General features: G+C 43.0%; 1 protein-coding gene across 1 annotated transcript in view; it reads left to right on the plus strand.

Moving 5' to 3' along the window:
- abca2 (ATP-binding cassette, sub-family A (ABC1), member 2) overlaps window positions 1–20053 on the plus strand; it is a 108829-nt gene that overhangs the window by 67246 nt on the left and 21530 nt on the right. The window contains exons 25-38 of the mRNA XM_082555294.1: window positions 1600–1720; window positions 1824–2114; window positions 6549–6770; window positions 8075–8177; window positions 9101–9426; window positions 11177–11390; window positions 13706–13811; window positions 13892–14003; window positions 14099–14159; window positions 17235–17409; window positions 17504–17619; window positions 18171–18318; window positions 18540–18663; window positions 18956–19088. Coding sequence (XP_082411420.1) covers window positions 1600–1720; window positions 1824–2114; window positions 6549–6770; window positions 8075–8177; window positions 9101–9426; window positions 11177–11390; window positions 13706–13811; window positions 13892–14003; window positions 14099–14159; window positions 17235–17409; window positions 17504–17619; window positions 18171–18318; window positions 18540–18663; window positions 18956–19088 — 2252 coding nt within the window. The remainder of the gene's footprint in view (window positions 1–1599; window positions 1721–1823; window positions 2115–6548; window positions 6771–8074; window positions 8178–9100; window positions 9427–11176; window positions 11391–13705; window positions 13812–13891; window positions 14004–14098; window positions 14160–17234; window positions 17410–17503; window positions 17620–18170; window positions 18319–18539; window positions 18664–18955; window positions 19089–20053) is intronic.

Below are 20053 nucleotides of genomic sequence, written 5' to 3' on the forward strand. Positions count from 1 at the left end.
TGTGATAGGTCGGCCGTGCAGGGAGGAAGACAGTAGAACTGTGGAAGAGGGCCGTGGATTCATAATCGATGGATGGATGAATGGGTGGATTTGGCCTGCACCAAGCAGACCCCCCACCGGGCACCAAAGAGGCCCAAGCCAGGGGAAGCAACTACAAATGAGTAGCAGTAGGGAGGGGAAACCCCCAACCTCCATGACCATGGCCTGCAGTGGGCAGGGCTCAGAAAGGCCCAGGCTCAGGCCTAGCCAAATATACATGTTCCCAAAAGGAGACGAGCAAAACTGAGAATGAAAAAACTAAATGGGATATAATAAAAACTTAAAATGATATAAATAAAGGACAAAGATGTGGAAACCACACAAGTAGTAGTAAAATGTTGAACTCAAAATGCTAGTACAAAGACCCAGCACTGTAAGTGTGACATAAAAACAACTTTTTAACAGTGTTGTAGTACCCCTAACCTTGGCAGATCTTAGCATGGTGTGCAGTGTCCTCAAAGAAGTGGACAAAAGAAGACCCATAAAGGCCGACAAACTTCAGTTCAGTTTTATTTATATAGAACCAAACAACAGTCGCCTCAAGGTGCTTTATACTGTAAGGTAAACCCAACAATCATATGACCCCCTATGAGCAGCACTTTGGCGACAGTGGGAAGGAAAAACTCCCTTTTAACAGGAAGAAACTTCCGTCAGAACCAGGCTCAGGGAGGGGCGGGGCCATCTGCTGTGATTGGTTGGGGTGAGAGAAGGAAGACAGGATAAAGACATGCTGTGGAAGAGAGATTAACAACAAGTGTGAAAACCTCCCGGAGCAGATAACCAGTATCTAAAAGCCACGTCCTTTAGAAACGGGGGAAAAATACAGCACCTGACACAGGACCACGTGCACCCGGCCCTTCATTTGACCTACTGTTTGCTGAAGTCTCATCAGAAATGATCTAACTGTAAGAGTGGCTGTCAAGAAGCCATTCTTAAGGAAGTATGCCAAGTTGTGCAAGAACTAGACTGAAACAGGCCTTAAGAATGAAGCCAAGCGTTTCATTTTTGTATCCAATCCTCAGTTTGTAGCAATCAAAAGAAAGCTGAGCATATTTATCGACCTTTAAAACATCTTGACATAAATTAGTTATGATGTTTTACAGGTCGATTTCATAGTTTAATGTGACAATTAAGCCAGCAGTGTTGCTGACAGTACTGACAGGTTGTGATCTATCATGGAGTACCGTCTGGTAAGCATTGGCTTCATTTTTTAGTGATCCCAAACACACTGCAGTGCAGTAAAAGCATATCTGGGTAGACAAATTCCCAGTGAAACACTATCAGCCATTCACTGACCTGCCCAGGACCTCAATGTTATTGTAGCGGTGTGTAATCATCTTGACAGAGAATGAAGCAAAAGGCAGCAAACAGCCACAGATAAGCTTTGGAATATCCTTCAAAAAGCCTGAATAAGTATACATGAAGACTACTTCCAAATAAAGTTCATTCTTCATTCTGTGCTGAAGAATAAAGGCGGTCATACATAAAGACAGACTTTGTACACAACAATCTTCAAACTCTCATTTTGCCTTATTTACTAATTTGCCATTGTGCCTCCAGGCTTTAGAGAAGAGCTTGGACTCCCTGGCACTGACTAGTTTTGGGGTAATGGACACCACCTTAGAGGAGGTCTTTCTCAAAGTGTCTGAAGAGGACCAGTCTCTTGAAAACAGCGATGCTGGTGAGCACATGTTTCTTATATGTTCATATGTGTGTTTTGACTTCATCGGTTGGCACATGGCTGACATGATTACCTTCTTCCCACCCCTGTTATCTCTGAGCAGACGTAAAGGGTTCGCCAGGGGGGAGCTCTGTAGGGAAATCATCAATCGGTTCAGAAGGTTTGGGGGGACCACAGGGTGAGACAGGATCCCAAGTGGAGCCTGAAAAGCCAACGGTGGAACTAAACAATCTGGTGAAGTGCTCCACACTAAGCCAGAGCCAGTCTTCTCTAATGTCCTCCTCATCTGTCGGCTCAGTAAGAGGCGATGAAGGAGGGCTATATACCGACTTCTATGGAGATTACTGTCCGCTCTTTGACAACAGACAGGGGGCTGACTCTGCTAGCCTCCAGGGTAAGACAACAACAACAGCAGATGTACTCTTGTTTGATCGTTCTTTGCCACATCTTTCATGAATTTATACACAAATGAAAAACATTTTTGTTTGTTTGTTTGTTTTTTGCTAGTTTATTAAAAACATCTTTACATTCTCTTACTCTGCTGAGGCAAATGATGGTGTGGTGCACTCTATTGGTTTGAGCATCTTTAAAATGTGTCAAGAAATGATGGTTGGAGACCAGATGATGCAGAGTGACAGTGAATCCAAAATTTGGGAAAAAATGACCTTAATAAAAGAACAAGTCAATCATCCGTCCATCCTTCCCTCCCTTGTTATGGGCAGAGGTGGGACCAAGTCATTGTTTTGCAAGTCTCAAGTAAGTCTCAAGTCTTTATCCTCAAGTCTCAAGTAAGTCTCAAGTAATGTCAGGCAAGTCAGAGTCGAGTCTCAAGTCACTGGTGTAAAAGTCCGAGTCAAGTCACAAGTCTGAAACTTTGAATTTCAAGTCCTTTCGAGTCTTTAAAAAAAAACAAAACGAAAAAATAATGTTGCAGTTATGCTAAATGTAAATATTAGACCATGTAATTTTAAAATCTGTGTTTTTCTCAACACATGACAAAATAGTGAACTTAGAAAATATACACAAATTGTGAAATTGCACCTCTTTAAAATGCAGCTCAATTAAACTTAGCTCCAAGAATAATTTTCACCGACAGTTCTGAGATAAGCTGCATGTTATTCTTGGATGCGGTTGTAGGACCGGTGTCGTGCCAAAGTAGGTATCCCCGACAGAATTTGTTTCCCCTGTGCTGGGAGCACGCAGGAAGTACTGATGTTTTCATTTTGTGAAAAATTAGTATCGTTACATTACCATTCAGTTTGAGGGTTACAACAGAAAATTATATATTTATTGCTCACGGGGTATCAGATGGGATTATTTTAATAAACCATAAACATTTTGGCTAATAACTATTTTTATTCTCCTGTAACTTTATTATATAAAGAGCTAAATCCTCCAAAGTTTCAGGAGAAATGCGTCATAATAAGAAGTGTTTGTGAACGAAAAATCAGCAATGTGGGATACTGTTTGTCTGTGATTTACACAGGGGGAACAAATTCTGTCGGGGATACCTAGTTTGGCACGATAGTAACTTCAGGTCACTGCAACAAGCCCAGGTACAGTTTACCGACGGATGGGTGCAGGACCTTGAAATGCACCGTGTAGAACGAAAGACCATCGTACGTATCATAAGTTTACCAGTCTCACAAATCGTCGTCATAAATACACATTCGTTAACCGTTTATTAATAGGACCTTTGAGCTCAACGGTAATTAATTAGCAGTGGAAATAATTTCTGGTAGCATCACAGAAATGTAGCAGTGACAATAATACTGTATGCTGTAATCGTACTGGGCAATTAGTGATACAAACCTGTTTTATCCTGTGAATAAAAGTATATGTTTTTGTCAATGTACCATAATAACAGAAGCGAAACGCAATATTGTGTCAGGACAATTCACTATTTATGCACAATAAATAAAGGAGCATAGCGCGACAATTTCTGTTCAGCGCCAGACTTGCTTGTAACCTATATCACTAATTATGTTATGAAAATGACGTATTAACTACTAAAAAACACTGACCTTTGTGTAAATGCTTGGAGCAGACTAACCTGTGAGTGTTCTGGGACGTTATATTTGGTCTTTGAATGGCTGCAATCCAGGCCATCCGTCGCCTCTTTGTTACTTCGGAAACATGGCTCGAACAATTTCTCTTCAACGACGTAATCCGATAACAACCGATCTCTTTACCCGTCGGCTTCCCGTGGCTGTCATGCGACCGGCTATTGCAGTTAATGATACAACAGCTTCTTGACATTTTTGTGTTTCTTTTTATCGCTGTGTGACTGATTTCAATTGAAAGCCTGCGTGCGCTAGTACCGCTTGCCACGAGTTCCCAGAGTCCTTTGCGGTTCTACCCGTGAATGACGTCACATTTTCAATCTCTATATAATATGCATGTTAAATTTTATATTTGGGGTAAAATATCAAGTCTTTTCAAGTAAACCGGTTCAAGTCCAATTCAAGTCCCAAGTCATTGGTGTAAAAGTCCAAGTCAAGTCACAAGTCTTACAACATTTTTTCAAGTCAAGTCTAAAGTCATAAAATTAATGACTCGAGTCTGACTCGAGTCCAAGTCATGTGACTCGAGTCCACACCTCTGGTTATGGGGGCAACAGCCTAAGCAGAAAAGCCCTGATCTCCCTCTCCCCAGCCACCTCACCCCACCAGTGTGTTATGGACTTGCTCCAAAGCCTCCTGCAGATGGGTCATGCTGCCAATATCTAACCTAGGAGGCAGCCAGGCAGCGTCTTGCTCTTGTTCCATCCTGCATCTGAGGTTTGACTAATGGACGAGCTGTCCCTGAGAAGAGACCTTTCTAGGGAAGCTGAGAAGTGTGACCCCCATGTCTTTATCCACAGCATGTCTTTATCCTGTCTTCCTTCTCTCACCCCACCCAGTCGCAGCAGATGGCCCCGCCCCTCCCTGAGCCTGGTTCTGCTGGAGGTTTCTTCCTGTTAAAAGGGAGTTTTTCCTTCCCACTGTCGCCAAAGTGCTGCTCATAGGGGGTCATATGATTGTTGGGTTTTTCTCTGTAGGTATTATTATACCTTACAGTATAAAGTGCCCTGAGGCGACTGTTGTTGTGATTGGGCGCTGTATAAATAAAATTGAATTGAAAGAAACCCTCTGATCCCCCCCTTCTTAAAGATGGGACTCACCACCCCAGATCTCCATGCAGTGCTGCAGAGGAGTATCAATCAAAACAGCCCCACAAGATTTGGAGCTCAGGGCAAACCTCCTCAACCCCAAGGGCATGGCTACGCTCTTGGTCCTCTACAGAAGATGTGTCAGTGGATTAACATGCTTAAAGTATTCCTTGCAATGCCTGACTACATCATGAGTTCAAGTCAGCAGCACCCACACCCACTACACACTGTAAGTAGTGCTCTGCTTTCCCCTCCTGTACCACTCGTTTGCCAGAATTGCTTCAAAACAAACTGAAAGTCTCTTCCCATGAAGTTTTTGCTCCAGTTACTGCACCAGCCGCCTTCTCTTGGTCTGCCGGTAACCGTCCGCTGCCCACAGTGTAGTAAGCCCAATAAAAATTCTTCTTCAGCTTGAGGTTTACCCTTACCTCCTCTGTTCACCATTTGGTTCAGGGATTACCACCACAACAGGCAATAACATCTTTGCCGCAGCCTCAGCAATGGAGATGGAGAATATGGTCGATATAGACTCAATATCAGCCTCCTTCAGACTGCTGTCAACATTCTAGTTGAGGAATTCCCAGAGCGGAGCCTCTGCCAGGCACATTTAGGCGTGCCAGGTTCAATATCCTCCCCCACCACCTGATCCTACTCATTACCAGGCGGTGGTCAGTTGACGGCTCTAGCCCTCTCTTCATGCGAATGTTCTGGATAGATCAGAAATCTGATAATACAATAAGACAACTGACCATCAACCTACGGTGTCCTGGTACCATGTGTATGGGCACCCTTATGTTCAAAAATAGTGTTCGGTATGAACAAACTGTGATTTGCACAGAAGCCAAAAACAGAACCCTGATCTGGTTCGGATCAGGCCATTCCTCCCAGTCACCCCCTTCAGGTGTCACTGTCCACGTGAGTGTCGAAGTCTCCCAGTAAGAAGACAGAGTCACTAGATGGAGCAGTGACTTGAACAGTCCAGGACCTCTCCAGGAGACATGTGTTGAGCCTGCTATAGCCAATATCTCTCAACCTCACACACTAACTCAGACTCCTTCCCCACCAGAGAGGTGGCATTTCATGTCCCAGCAGCCAGCCTCGATATCTAGGGATCAGACTGCCACAGCCTCCATCCCTGACCACTGCCTGACACATGCGATGTTTGAATGGATAAAATGTCAGCCAAGGCACGGACAGAATATCTGTGGAGGGATATAAAGATGGGATTCACAGGCACTTCCATGCATGTCAAACAGAATTTAATATAACTGAACAAACAGGTGGTAAATATTTATCTAAGATGACTTAAAGTTGAACACATTTTTAAAGGAAAGAACAGACTTTTTGTTTTATAAAAACACACAGTCTCATCATGAGTTTAGATGCTCGAACCCATGAATCTCATGGCTCGTTTCAGGGTTTAGTGACTTATATTGTCAAAATTTAGATGAATATTTTCATCAGTTTATTAGTTAATAAATGCAAGTGACAATGCTACAACATTAAATGTTTTTTTCTTAGTTTTTGTTTTTCTTTAGATCTTTTTTCTTTTCATGCTTCTGGAATAAAAATGCTCATATAGTGTGAGCACTAAAGAATCATACAGACCGGTTGTGATTACTGTTCTCATCCATAATTTGTCAGTTTGTCTATTTCATGTTAACTTTTTCACTTTAGGAGATGCAGAGAACCCCTCGTCACCAGAGCCGGAGGTGCTGGAAGGGCAGGGCACCTTCAAGCTGGAGGGTTGGTGGTTGAAACTGAGCCAGTTTCACGGACTTATTATCAAGAGGTTTCACTGTGCCAAGAGGAACACCAAGGGTCTCTTCTCTCAGATCCTCCTGCCTGCCTTCTTTGTCTGTGTGGCCATGACCGTGGCCTTATCTGTGCCCGAGATCGGTGAGATTTTACTCGTCCTTTGCTGGTTTTAATATTGCTGCTGTCCCGCCTTAATAAGAAGATGAACAGGATTGCAGAAGTTGTCTGTATACTGTTAAACAGTTCAGTATTTAGATTATGGTGAATACAGTTTTGTACAGAGCTCCTAATACTTTAACAGTCTATTACAAATAAACTGCTGAGCGGGCTCTCAGCAGTTTAGACGATATAAGTTGTTGTGATTTGGCCACATGTAAATAAAACTGTATTGAATTTCACATTCATCGAACAGTCTTTGCTCATAAACATCTTCCTAAAATAGAAAAACTTAAAATACGTGGATCAAACTTTACAAGATAAATGTTTGAACCAAAGTATTCAAATGAATCATGAAGGTGGTACACTAAGATTAGCAGCAAAGAAACCGAGTAATAGAATAGAATAGAATAGAATAGAATAGAATAGCCCTTTACTCCTGCACGATTGACAATGACAATAAAGTATCGATGGTAAGACAGCAGGAACAAATCTATACAAACAAGAGAAAGGCACATATTGGAGAACAGGTTGCAAAGCGCTTAGAAGTAGTGATAAGGACCCTGAGTCCACGAGTGATGACTGATGAGGGTTACTCAGACCAGATTGTTGAGCTGGGTTGGCAGGGTGGGGTGGAACCCGACTGACCTGAGACGTGAACCAGAACCAGCGGTGGGTCAAACGGGTAATGCTGCACATTTAGTCAGCAGGCGTGACTGTGATCGCTGCCGCCATGATCGTTGATTTTTTGGAAAGCGTAAATGGCGAGGAGGAGTTTTACACACAGTGCCGGAGATTCATGTCCGTGTCCTGCAGCAATCACCTGAAATATTCAGAAAAAAGCCCCCATATTTGTAGCAGAAACACGCACATATGTGAGTGTGTTTCATGTTTAGATTTCACATTTTATATAAGAACAGAGCAGCGTAGTTAAATAATCATTTTATGCTTTCATGCTTAGAAACGGAGAGCATCAATAATCATGGACTGAAAGCGTCACTTTGTTGTCTTGTTGTTAAGTTTGGCTCATTGTGACTCGTGTTGCTATGAAGAATGTGTGATATACCAGGGTGGAGGGTAGCAGTAGCTGGTGAGCACGCTCACATCAGTCGATATTTAAATTATTTGTTTATTTTATTCACTCAACAGTTAAAACAGTGGAGCTACTAAACTAATGAAATACATGGGTTTCTAGGGCTCAGTGCACTTTATTTGTACAATTAGCTGTAAAATCTACGTAAAAAGATCCCTGATTAATGGATGGATGTTGTGTGTGAATTATTTTACAGGAGATTTGCCACCCTTGATCTTGTCCCCATCTCAGTATCATAACTACACCCAACCAAGAGGCAACTTCATCCCTTATGCCAATGAAGACAGACCCCAGTACAGGTAGGATGATGTTTAATTTACTGATATAACTCATGCAGATTTTTATCATTAAAACTAAATATTGCAGATGTTTCTTTGACAGTGAAGTCACATTTCTCAGCTGAACATTTACCAAACAAACTGTTTGTGTTTGACTTCTTTTATATTACTCGATATTAGAAAAGTAACTGCTCGTGCTCACTCTAGTGCACGCTAGCCTGAAGTAAAGCCAGTACAGCAACTTGACTGACAAATAACAATGTCTGATATCTCTGTGAATTAAACTGGAACATCGCGTCATGTTTTCAGCAAATAAAAATTCAGCATGCTTGATATTATTTATACTAAACTGTCTGTCAGGTTTAATTAGCGTAGACGCCCTGATTGTAACTGTCCTACGTAAGTCCCCACACTGCTGTAGCAACTTGTCTTTTGCTTAGTAAACAGCTGCATATAAGAAAGCTCTACCAAGACATGGAAAGGGTTTCTGGTGGTGAATCATCTCCACATCAGTAATGAAAGGATTAGTTTCAGTATATGTGGCTAAATTGTCAAGTTGTGTGATGATGTGTGCTGATTGTTTATGCCTGCTACTGTCACCCTTACACACAACAGCCAAAGTGACCTGTGTTAAAAACGATATAGCCTTGTGTTAGCAGGACTGTCAGTGATGAGCGTGCCAAGCATAACTGTGGTTCAGGGTCATGGACTAACTCGATCACCTCATATATTATTCCATGGAGTCCTGTCACCTCGACCTGTAGCAGAGCTTAGCAAGGTTGACCAAAAGAGATCTTATGAGTCCAAATACTGGAGCCTTTAGACGCTGAAATAAGCTGTTACTTTAAACAGAATCCTGGTGCACAGCAGCATTTTGCTCAAGTCAACACTGACACAGTGGAATAGAAAGAAATGTGACTGACACATCTTTGGTCCACTCTCAGGAACAAGCTGTCACCAGACGCCAGCCCACAGAAGATCATCAACACCTTCCGCCTGCCCTCGGGTATCGGTGCTACTTGTATCCTCAAAACCCCCTTCAACAGCACCCTGGACCAGCTGGCACAAACCCTCAACCCCAATGCCAATAACTCCAAAACCCTAGCTGCCAAATACTTTGATTCTATGTGTCTGGACTCCTTCACTCAGGGCGTCCCCCTCTCCAACTTTGTGCCCCCACCACCTTCGCCAGCACCTTCAGATGACCCAGACTCTAATTTTGAGGACGGTCTGTGGAACCTAACAGTCACTCCTCCAATTACAGTTCATAGTAAGTGCTTCCATAATATGCGTGCGACCCATTTAACGTATGTAGCTCTAGATCTGAAAATCAAGACTTGACTTAAACAAAAAATAATTAAAGGAACTGTCACGGCAAGCCTTTATTGTGGCTGCAGGCATAACAAAAACACTAGGGGACACTGAAACTGGGAAAACTAAGAAGACAGAGAACACTGTGTAAACTAAGAAGGCTAAGGCACTCTGTGAAGGAACTATGGAAAAAACTATGAACACAGTGTCACAATAAGGGAAAATACGAGGTGAGGATAACAGACGATCTGACACTGACACAAAGACACACTGGGCTTAAATACACTGAGGCAGTCATCAAGAAATTAGAGACAGAAGGGGAACACAGCTGGGAGGAATAAGACCTGAACATGAGCCTTCAGAGTAAAACAGGAAACAAGACACCACTAAACAAACACGCAGACACGACACAGAGAGATAGACTAGACACTGAACTAAACCTGCAATAAACATGAGAACACAAAAACCTACGAACTAATCCCTAAACAAGAATAACCGAAACATAGAGTCATAATCATCATTATCATCATAATAAGAAAAGAATCCAAAATGCAAAACACACCAAAAGCATAACTCAAAATACTGGGTCAAACTGACCCAGAACCGTGACAGGAACACTTTGGAAACACATCATCATGCTGCATGTCTGAGGTGATGTGGTCCAGGTAATATATTAGGAGTGAAGGATGACACATCATTTGATGAAAATGATCAATCTACAGAGGGCTGAAGTCAGAGTGAAAAAATGATGCAGCATGCGAGTCTGTTTGGTGGAAAATTAATTGCAGCAAATGCATGCATGTACTTTCTCTATGGCTTCTCCGGACCCGTTCACGTCTGTCTCACAGTAACACTAACAGGGCACCACTGCTGGACCTGCCAGTTCTGGTATGGTTAAAGGCCAGTCAGGCTCCACAGTGCTGGGCAGTGACCACAGGGCCCCACTAAAGGACCTCGGGCTCTCAGGCCCTGCTTATGATTGTTGGGTTAGAGACATTGACAGCAGTGGGCTGCTGGCTGTCACTTGTAGGTCTCTGGCAGCACTCGTCCTGTTCCACCTGCAGAAAGGAGCAGATACTGGTACAGCTGATGGGTTAAGGACTTTGTGCGGTCCTGTCCAGCTATCCTAGCCTGTGTCTCACGGCATGCTGAGACACAGATAACCTCTGATAATGAAATGTATTGATGTGCCTCGCTGTAGGAGTTGGCCTGCCTGTGCAGCCTCTGTAGGGTGCAGGGAGTACTTCATGCCACCAGTAATGACGCTGCAGTCAGAAAAGATAAGGAGACGAACACTGTCAGTGGTCTTAATCTGAAAACCATTTCTGTTTGGGGGTTGTCTCATTGTTGCCCATCTAGTCCACCTGGTGTTAATATTATTAACACCAGAGCAGCTGAAACCGATTAATAACCCCTCTGCTCCTTACCTGACCAGATCACCAAGTTTAATTTATGTGATGCCATACTGTGATTGCAAAGTGTTCCTTTCATGTTTTTAAGCAGAATATTGTTATTGTCTTATTATATTTTGCTAATGTGGACCAATAGACACGTACAGTGATGCCTACTTGTGTCTTGGCTCGTTGGGAGAGCTAATAAATCATTTCTAACGCAGTTTATTCCCCCTGTGTTTTTTCTGTTTTGAGAAGTCCACGTGGACTAAGGAAAAGATCCGCTGAATGAATGATGACTCTTTCACTTTTGCTTAGAGCCTGTTACATCTCCACCTACCTTTCCCTTGTCCATCCATGAGCCGGTGCGCTGCGTCTGCTCTATGCAGGGGACAGGCTTCTCCTGTCCCAGTGGGGTAGGAGGACAACCCCCTCTCATGAAGGTGGTGACCGGTGACATTATGGTGGACATCACAGGCCGGAACGTCTCTGAATATCTGCTTTTCACATCAGACAGAGTGCGGCTGCACAGGTAGGACAGCTGCTGGAGCAACTCTAAGGAAACAGCCACACAACAGAAATACTGACAACATACTGCAAACTGATGCTTTGACTTTTCAGTGTAGAATCTAATTGCACAAAATACTAGTTGGATCACCTTAGTTTAAACAGAATTATAACTTATATGTTATATGTCATGGGCTGCTACTGGGACCTCCTGAGCCTGAGTAGCTGCGAGCTCCCCTCAGAGTACACAGCAGGCATCATTGTTGAAACATGTGAACACAGAGACACAGCATATAAGGCAAAAACAGAGTTTGTACAGTTCTTTATTCTTCCACACAGCCTAAGCTCTCTTAGGTAATCTTCAGGAACAGTTCTCCAGGCTTCTTGAAGGATATACCAAAGCTCTTCTTTAGGTTTGCTTAGTGCTCTGGCAGTGTTTGGGATCATTGTGATGTCTGTGAAGGTTCTCAGTTCAGGTCATTATAGTCTAAGGAGGTCAGAAAGAAAAACATCTGGACTTTTTTAACTTGCTTGAAGACGTTTTATCTCCCATCCGAGAAGCTTCTTTAGTTCTAAGAGCAACTGGTGGAGAGTCCCAGATTTTTAAGCCCTATGGGAGTGTCTCTGAGGGAGTCATGGACCCGGTATTGATCCTCTGCCTAATCACGCGAGCCAAGGCGTGAAAACGGATGTGGATGAACCAGTTTGTGTCTGAGTGTGTGGCTGGGTCTGAAGTACACTGGGATGTCGTGCTTGGAGAAGACTCCTGAATTTCTCTAATAAACGCGCTACATGAGGGCTGACAGTGCTGCTCTGTTTGTCCTTCTGATTTTCTCTAGCTGGTGTCTGATCTTCTTTTCTGTGCATCTTTGCTGACTTGATGAGCTTCCTTTACATGTGTGTGCTCCTTCTTTTTCCCTTCAGGCTTAGGCTTAGGGCTGTGGTGGCTGTGGCTCAGGTGGTAGAGCAGATCAGCTACTGGTTGGAAGGTTGGTGCCTTCCCCAGTCTGCATGTCAAATATCCTTGGGCAAGATACTAACCGCAAATTGCCCTCTGATGTGTTCATCAGAGTGTGAATGTGTGTGAATGTAGATTAGTTTGCACTTGTGTTTAGTGCTTGTGTGAATGGGTGAATGAGGCATGTTGTATACAGGGCTTTGAGTACTCTGGGAGAGTAGAAAAGCACTCTGTAAGAATCAGTCCATTTACCATCTGGCTTAGAGGGAACATGTTCTGCCCGGTGGTGTAGGGTCCTGATTACTCCAAGTTTGTGTTCCAGAGGGTGATGGGAGTCAAAGAGGAGGTACTGGTCCGTGTGTGTGGGCTTCCGGTAAACTTCGATGTTGAGTTTGCCGTTCTCTTCAATGTGCACGGCGCAGTCCAGGAAAGGCAGACAGTCGTCCTTTGTGTCTTCCCTGGTGAACTTGATGTTTTTATCCACAGCGTTAATGTGCGCAGTGAAGGATTCCACTTCTTGTGTCTTGATGTTGACCCAGGTGTCGTCCACATATCTGTACCAGTGGCTGGGTACTCTTCCTTTGAAAGAGCCAAGAGCCTTCCTTTCCACTTCCTCCATGTAAAGGTTGGCTACAATAGTTGACACGGGGGAGCCCATGGCACAGCCATGTTTTTGTCTGTAAAAGCCTTCGTTGTATTTGAAGTATGTGGTGGTGAGGCAGAGGTCTAACAGTGTGCAGGTCTGATCGGGTGTGAAGTTGGTCCTGTCCTCCAAGGAGCTGTCTTCTTGTAGTCATTTTCTGACCGTCTCCACGGCCTCCGTGGTGGGTATGCAAGTGAAGAGAGAGACTACATCAAAGGACACCATGGTTTCATCTGGATCCAGGGTAAGTTTCTGGACCTTGTCGGTGAAGTCGTGGAGTTCTTGATGTGATGGTCCCTACAAGGGGCGCTAGGATGGTGGTGAGGTGTTTGCAGTGTTGTAAGTGGCTGAGGTAATGCTGCTATCAATGGGTCTGAGTGGGACTCCTTTGTGGATCTTTGGAAGTCTACAGGGTATTACATCCCCTTCGTTATGTATGATGAAGAAGCTTCTCGGATGAAACGTCTTCAAGAAGCTTAAAGATGTCCAGATGCTTTTCTGTCCGAGCTCCTGAGATCATTGTCATGCTGAAAAGTAAATCATCAATCAGACACTTTCCAGATGTTATTAATGGTGGATCAGTATTTGCTGGTACTTTTCTGAATTCCTAAGTCCATTAATTTTGCCAAGTCATACTTATTGTAATTGTGCATTGCTCTTTGGCTACACTTCGTCTTAATTTCACATGGATACAGTAACATGCACATACTGGTTTTCTGTCAAATTAATTTTGTTACAGATATGGTGGTTTAACAGTGGGCAACATTCAGAAATCAATCCCAACATCTTTTGGGAGAAATCTTCCACCTATGGTTCGTAAAATAGCGGTGCGCAGATCAGCTCAGGTAAAGACAAAGACGCAATGACTCTAAACTGGACAGGTACAGTATACAATACTGCTAACAGTGCAACTTACTGTGTCCAGGTTCTCTACAACAATAAAGGCTACCACAGCATGCCAACGTATCTGAATGTCCTCAACAATGCCATCCTGCGTGCCAACATGCCTCCCTCCAAGGGCAATCCTGCTGCCTATGGTAGACACGCCAGATATAGCTGCTGAATAAAGTTGTGCCAGTTTGGTTGGTTATTTTTAACTACACAACAGATTGTTTGTTCTGTTTGTTTGCAGGAATCACAGTAACAAACCACCCGATGAATCGCACCAGTGCCAGCCTTTCTTTAGACTATTTGTAAGTGTCTGTGGCTTTACCTCATATATTTATGTGATAGATTCACATTTCTGTTCACGTAAACGATGAGTCTTCATTGTTGCTAGCTCTGGAAGAAAGCAGACCATCTACTAATCAGAAAGTTGGTGGTTCGATTCCTGGCTCCTCTAGTCTGCATGCCAAGAATCCTTGGGCAAGATACTAAGTTGTTCACCCATGCATCCAACAGAGTATGACTGTGTCAGTGGTATATAGAAAGCACTTCAATAGATGAAGCACAGAAAAAGTGTTTGTGTGAATGCGGCAGGTTGTATAAAGTGCTTTGAGTGTTCAGATCGAATAGAAAACCCCGATGTCAGAACCCGTCCATTCAGCATTCATCAAACAGAAAAGTTAGTCATAGACTTCCTTAACCGTCAGCTGTAAAACACTGGGGGTCGTCACCCTTCATGGACACGCTACTTTGTGAACACGATAACTCAAGAACAAGGCGACATATGATTTTCAAATTGATACCATCGGTGCATCTCCTAAAAGTCTCAGATGAGTTTGGATCCTGTTGACCTTGACCTCAAGTTCTGCTAGGAGGCGTAGGAGTAGCGCTGGCAGCTGCTGGTATTTTGTCTCTTCTCTTCATTGGAGTTAAAGTATCTGAATTTTAGGAGCAGGACCGGCCTCCAAACAAGCTCCTTTAGCTTCTTATCTATACATGCTCCCCCAGCTCTACAAGCTGTTCATTCTTGTTTTCGTGCCCCACCCTCCCTCCCCTTTTTCAATTCTTTCACTTCTCATTGGTTCATGGGGGATCTGCCAGGCCCGGGAGCTGCCACCTGTCCCCTCTGAAGCCTTCCCCAAACTGCAGCTCAGTTCATGTTTAAGTCATTCACCTTTATCTACTACAAACACTGTCAAACCTAAAATGAGGACGTGGGTCCAGCGAGTGAATCCAGCCATATGGCTGATGGCTGCTACGCCCTGAGCCTGGTTCTGCCAGGCCTCTCTTCCTGTTGAAAGGAAGTTCTCCTAAAAGGGAATGCTTCTCCTGGGCTAGTGTCTATTAAACCCCTTTTCCATTCGTATCTACTCAGATCGACTCGGTGCGGTTTTCAGGGTTTTCGGTTAGGTTGTAGTACCTGGTACCAGGTACATTTTTAGTATCAGCTCGCCCGGGGTTCCAAGCAATCCGAGCAGGTACTAAAATGTGACATCATCAGACTGAATGCCACCGATTGGCTGGTCAGTAGCATCACTTGATGAGTCATGAGAGCTTCGGTTTCTATCACATTTAACTGAGCCTACTCACAGACGAAATGCTGGTTTGGCAGCACGTAGTGAGGCTCCAGATGCTTTGAGTGTGAAGTAACTCCAGACGTCTCACACACCACAGCTGCTCTGTCACGTGACGCATACTGCTCCGACGTGCTGAGGTCACTATCTGGTTACGCCATGTGGCGAGTTATGTGAGGTACTGATATCAGATCATCCATCGCAGTTATAACTAGAGATGGACCGATATTACGTATCGGTATCGGTCCGATACTGACCTAAATTACTGGATCGGATATCGGAGAAAAATAAAAAATGTAATCCGATCCATTAAATATCACGAAAGCACCTCACAAAACTTGCAACACTCCATAACTCACCTCAGAACGTTAGCACGTCGGAGCAGTATGCATCACGTGATAGAGCGGCTGTGGCATGCGGGACCTGTCGGTGGTCTGGATAGCATGTGGAGCTTCGCTAGCAACCCGGCATTTCATCTCCGACAAAGTTATCCCGAGAGAAGTAAAGCAAGTGTGTAAGTCCATCTCTGAATGTTTGTAAAGCATTCCTGCGTTAAGCTTAACAAGCGACTGCCTCTTCTTGCTGCTACTTCAATCATGAAACTGCTTAACGATCAGCTGATCGGCTTTTCTGTCGCGAGTCCGTGTCTCTGATTTGCTTTTGGCCCACTTTGCACCAGAAAGAGGAAACCAGCGGCTGAACAACAGCAGCACGTTTAAGCTTGATCAGCTGTTGTTAGAATTTATTTAATATTACTTTCTACACCAGGATCTTTTTCTACGTAGCTGACGCTGGTAACTGTGCAGGGGCGGATCTACTAAAGTTTAGCCAGGGGGGCCGATAGGGCATGAACAGGGAAAAGGGGGCACAAAGACATACTTTTCTTTCTTATTCTCATTTAAAATGTCGAGCTTTTAATAAATAATTATCTGACACCCAAAGTTTTAATTTGATGTAAAATGAATAGAAGTCAATTACTGTATATAGTAACTATTAAGTCTAATATATATACCCTAGTAAGCTGTAGTACTTTTTCCTTTGGGAAGGTACCATCTGTGCAGTCTGCAGTTCTGTTGAAGAAAGATGTTGAATCTATTTAATATTTCTTGAAAAATAATTGATTTCTGTGCATTTTTTTTCACACTGCATCAAATTAAGGTTGATTACGTCGATTAAGCATCATGAGGTGGAGCGTGAGGGGTGGTTCCCTATTTTTTATTTATTTATTTTTGTTGTTGCTGGGAGTTGGAACCCTATTAGTTAGGTTGCTTAATATTTATGCTAAGTACTCTTTAAAATACCAGAATAGGGAGGATGGTGTAGGTTTAAGTTTATTAGATTGATCAGTATTGCTGAACTATGAAATATTTTTTTTGCATACAGGTATAACAGAATAGCTTTAGTGTAGTTGTTGTTTTAAACTTGAGTATGAACTTATACAAAATGCAGCAAGATATTTAAAAAACAGTTTTGTTGATTAAAAAACACTATATCGGATTCATATCGGTATCGGCAGATATCCAAATTTATGATATCGGTATCGAACATAAAAAAGTGGTATCGTGCCATCTCTAGGTATAACTGTGCTTCGGAAAAACAAATAGCAGAGGAGCCACAAAGAGGCCTGAGAAGAGGACAGAGACAGAGAGAGCGATTCCTCCTTTACTGTAAAGATTGATGTATAGCTTTAACTTCAGAGAGTTTTGCTTTATGAATGTTTCTATCAAAAGTGCTTTGAAATGACTGTTGAGGACCAAATACTGTAAACTGAAACTGAACTAGCTCTTCTCCTTGTTTTTGTACCTGCAGGCTCCAGGGCACAGATGTAGTGATTGCCATCTTCATTATTGTCGCCATGTCCTTTGTCCCAGCCAGCTTTGTGGTTTTCCTAGTAGCAGAAAAATCCACAAAGGCCAAACACCTGCAGTTTGTCAGTGGCTGTGACCCAGTCATCTACTGGCTAGCCAACTATATTTGGGATATGGTGAGGATGTGATGTTGCAGATGTGAATGTCTTACTAAATGCTTTAACGTGTGTGCAGCTCCTGAACATGGTTTCTCCTTTTATCTGTCCTCAGCTGAACTACCTGGTACCTGCTACATGCTGCGTTATTATTCTGTTTGTGTTTGACCTGCCAGCCTACACCTCTCCAACAAACTTCCCTGCTGTCCTCTCCCTCTTTCTTCTCTACGGGTGAGACATCTGTCTGCACACACGATTTTTCACCTTGGTTCTGAGTCTCTGCTCACATTGTTATGTAGTTTAGTTGTATACTGACTTCCATTAAATAGACATAATATACAGAAGTCAGTCCACTTCCACCACCTGCACTTTTCCTTGTAATTGTTTTAGCGCACAGTTCAGACGATTGGTGCTAATGCATTATATAAAGTATCATAGGGATGCTTTAAATTATTGCTAACATATTATCATCACTTTGCCTTTCTCTGATATCAGCTGCACACTTGTATTTTTAACAGCTGTAATTTTATAGTATTAGCAAACTATTTTCACAAACAGGGAAAAATATTAAAAACCACATGTCGTGGTGGTTCCGGTACAGTGGATGTCTCCAGGAGCACATTTTGTCATATTGACATGCAAACTCAACTCTAGTATCATGCTAGGTCCTGTTTAGGTGCAGTTTTCACAAAACTCTACTACTTGTCTAAATGTAAATGAAATACTAAGATCTGTTTATAAACATGGAAACATATAGCAAGTTTCTTTCTTCCCCTTTCCAGTTGGTCGATCACTCCCATAATGTATCCTGCATCCTTCTGGTTTAAGGTTCCCAGTACAGCCTATGTCTTTCTCATAGTCATCAACCTCTTCATAGGCATCACTGCAACTGTTGCAACCTTCCTTCTACAGCTCTTTGAACACGACAAGGTCTGTTGGATTCTTTTATCTTACCTCAGACACACAGCCAAACGCATCACTCGTTTCCCCTTCAACAGCAAAAGTACAAATTTGGAAGAGATGGTGATCTTTGAGTTAGATCACCTGCTCTTCCACATACTGGAATGAATACTACAAAATGGAAAAGTATCTGACATGACCTTTGCTTTTTACTGTATTTCTTTCTTTTACTTCTTTTTTTCTTTTTGCAGGATTTGAAAAAAGTGAACAGTTACCTAAAGTCCTGTTTCCTCATCTTCCCCAACTACAACCTGGGTCATGGCCTGATGCAGATGGCCTACAACGAGTACATCAATGAATACTACGCTAAAATAGGTACACTAAGCACCGAGCTGGCTAATTACAATAAAGTTAAGAGAAATATCTTAAACTACTATGATTTATTTAACAGAGATGAACCAACACTTCTTGCAAGAACCTAAAAGTTGTGCTATACATACTTAAAGATTTATAAGGGTATTCAGAGCACATTCTTAGTTTGGTGCTACAGAAGATTTGTTGAGAACAAAGATTTACAGTCTTGCAGGCTTTTCTGTTTTATTCATAATGATTTTAGGAGATTGAAGAGCAAAGCTGCACATTAAGTTGTTGTAATTATGTGTTTTAGGGCAGTTTGACAAGATGAAATCACCATTTGAGTGGGATATTGTGACTCGAGGACTTGTTGCAATGACAGTCGAAGGCTTTGTTGGCTTCCTCATCACCATCCTCTGTCAGTACAACTTTCTGAGGAACCCGCCGTGAGTTTTCTATATATAGTTTTGAACTGGATGCCTACCACTTAGTTACACAGAGGGTCGTATGCTGAGAGATCTACAGTTAGAGTTGGCTGAGGACTGTACTAAAAATGTACTTACAATATAAACAAAGGGTACGTTAAAAACACAACTACCGGTAAGCATGAATGACTTAACAACAGGAAAAAGGGGAAAAACCCCAGAACTTATGTACTGTACCAAGCCGGCACCAAAGCAGCTTTCAGATTGATGCTTCGTATATAAGACAAATAATGTAGTAGGGTTTCCTGCTGTTACACAGCTTTCAAATATCAGTGTGGCAGGGCGTGGTCTGAGGCGCAGCTGCTTAAAAACATAAAACAAAATAATTCCCCACTCGCCCCAGCCTTCATGCTCGGGTCGTCTACCAGAGGCCTGGGAGCTTGAGGGTCCAATCCAATTTTATTTATAAAGCAATTTAAAATACCCAGCACAGGACCAAACAAGTTAAAAACAGTAGAATAACAGAAAACAGCAAAAATACGTAAATATAACACAGGGTCCTGCGCAGTATTTTAGCTGTTCCCAGGATTGACTCTGGACAGACAGGATCTTAGCTCGCACCCTAGGGGGCGTCTCCCATTTTGACCTCGGGACTTCCAGGTTATACTCGGCACAGATGTTCCTGTACACTATGCCGGCCACTTGGTTATGGCGTTCCATGTATGTCCTGCCTGCTAGCATCTTGCACCCTGCTGTTATGTGCTGGATTGTCTCATCTTTACACAGCCTGCACCTGGGGTCTTGCCTGGTGTGATAGACCCCAGCCTCTATGGATCTTGTACTCAGAGCTTGTTCCTGTGCTGCCATGATTAGTGCCTCTGTGCTGTCTTTCAGTCCAGCTTTGTCCAGCCACTGGTAGGATTTCTGGATGTCACCTGCCTCTGCTTTCTACCAGTGGTACATAACGTGCACCCTTTGCAGAGAGC

The sequence above is a fragment of the Aulonocara stuartgranti genome (assembly GCF_965226115.1).
Source record: "Aulonocara stuartgranti genome assembly, chromosome: 12".
Taxonomy (NCBI): domain Eukaryota; kingdom Metazoa; phylum Chordata; class Actinopteri; order Cichliformes; family Cichlidae; genus Aulonocara; species Aulonocara stuartgranti.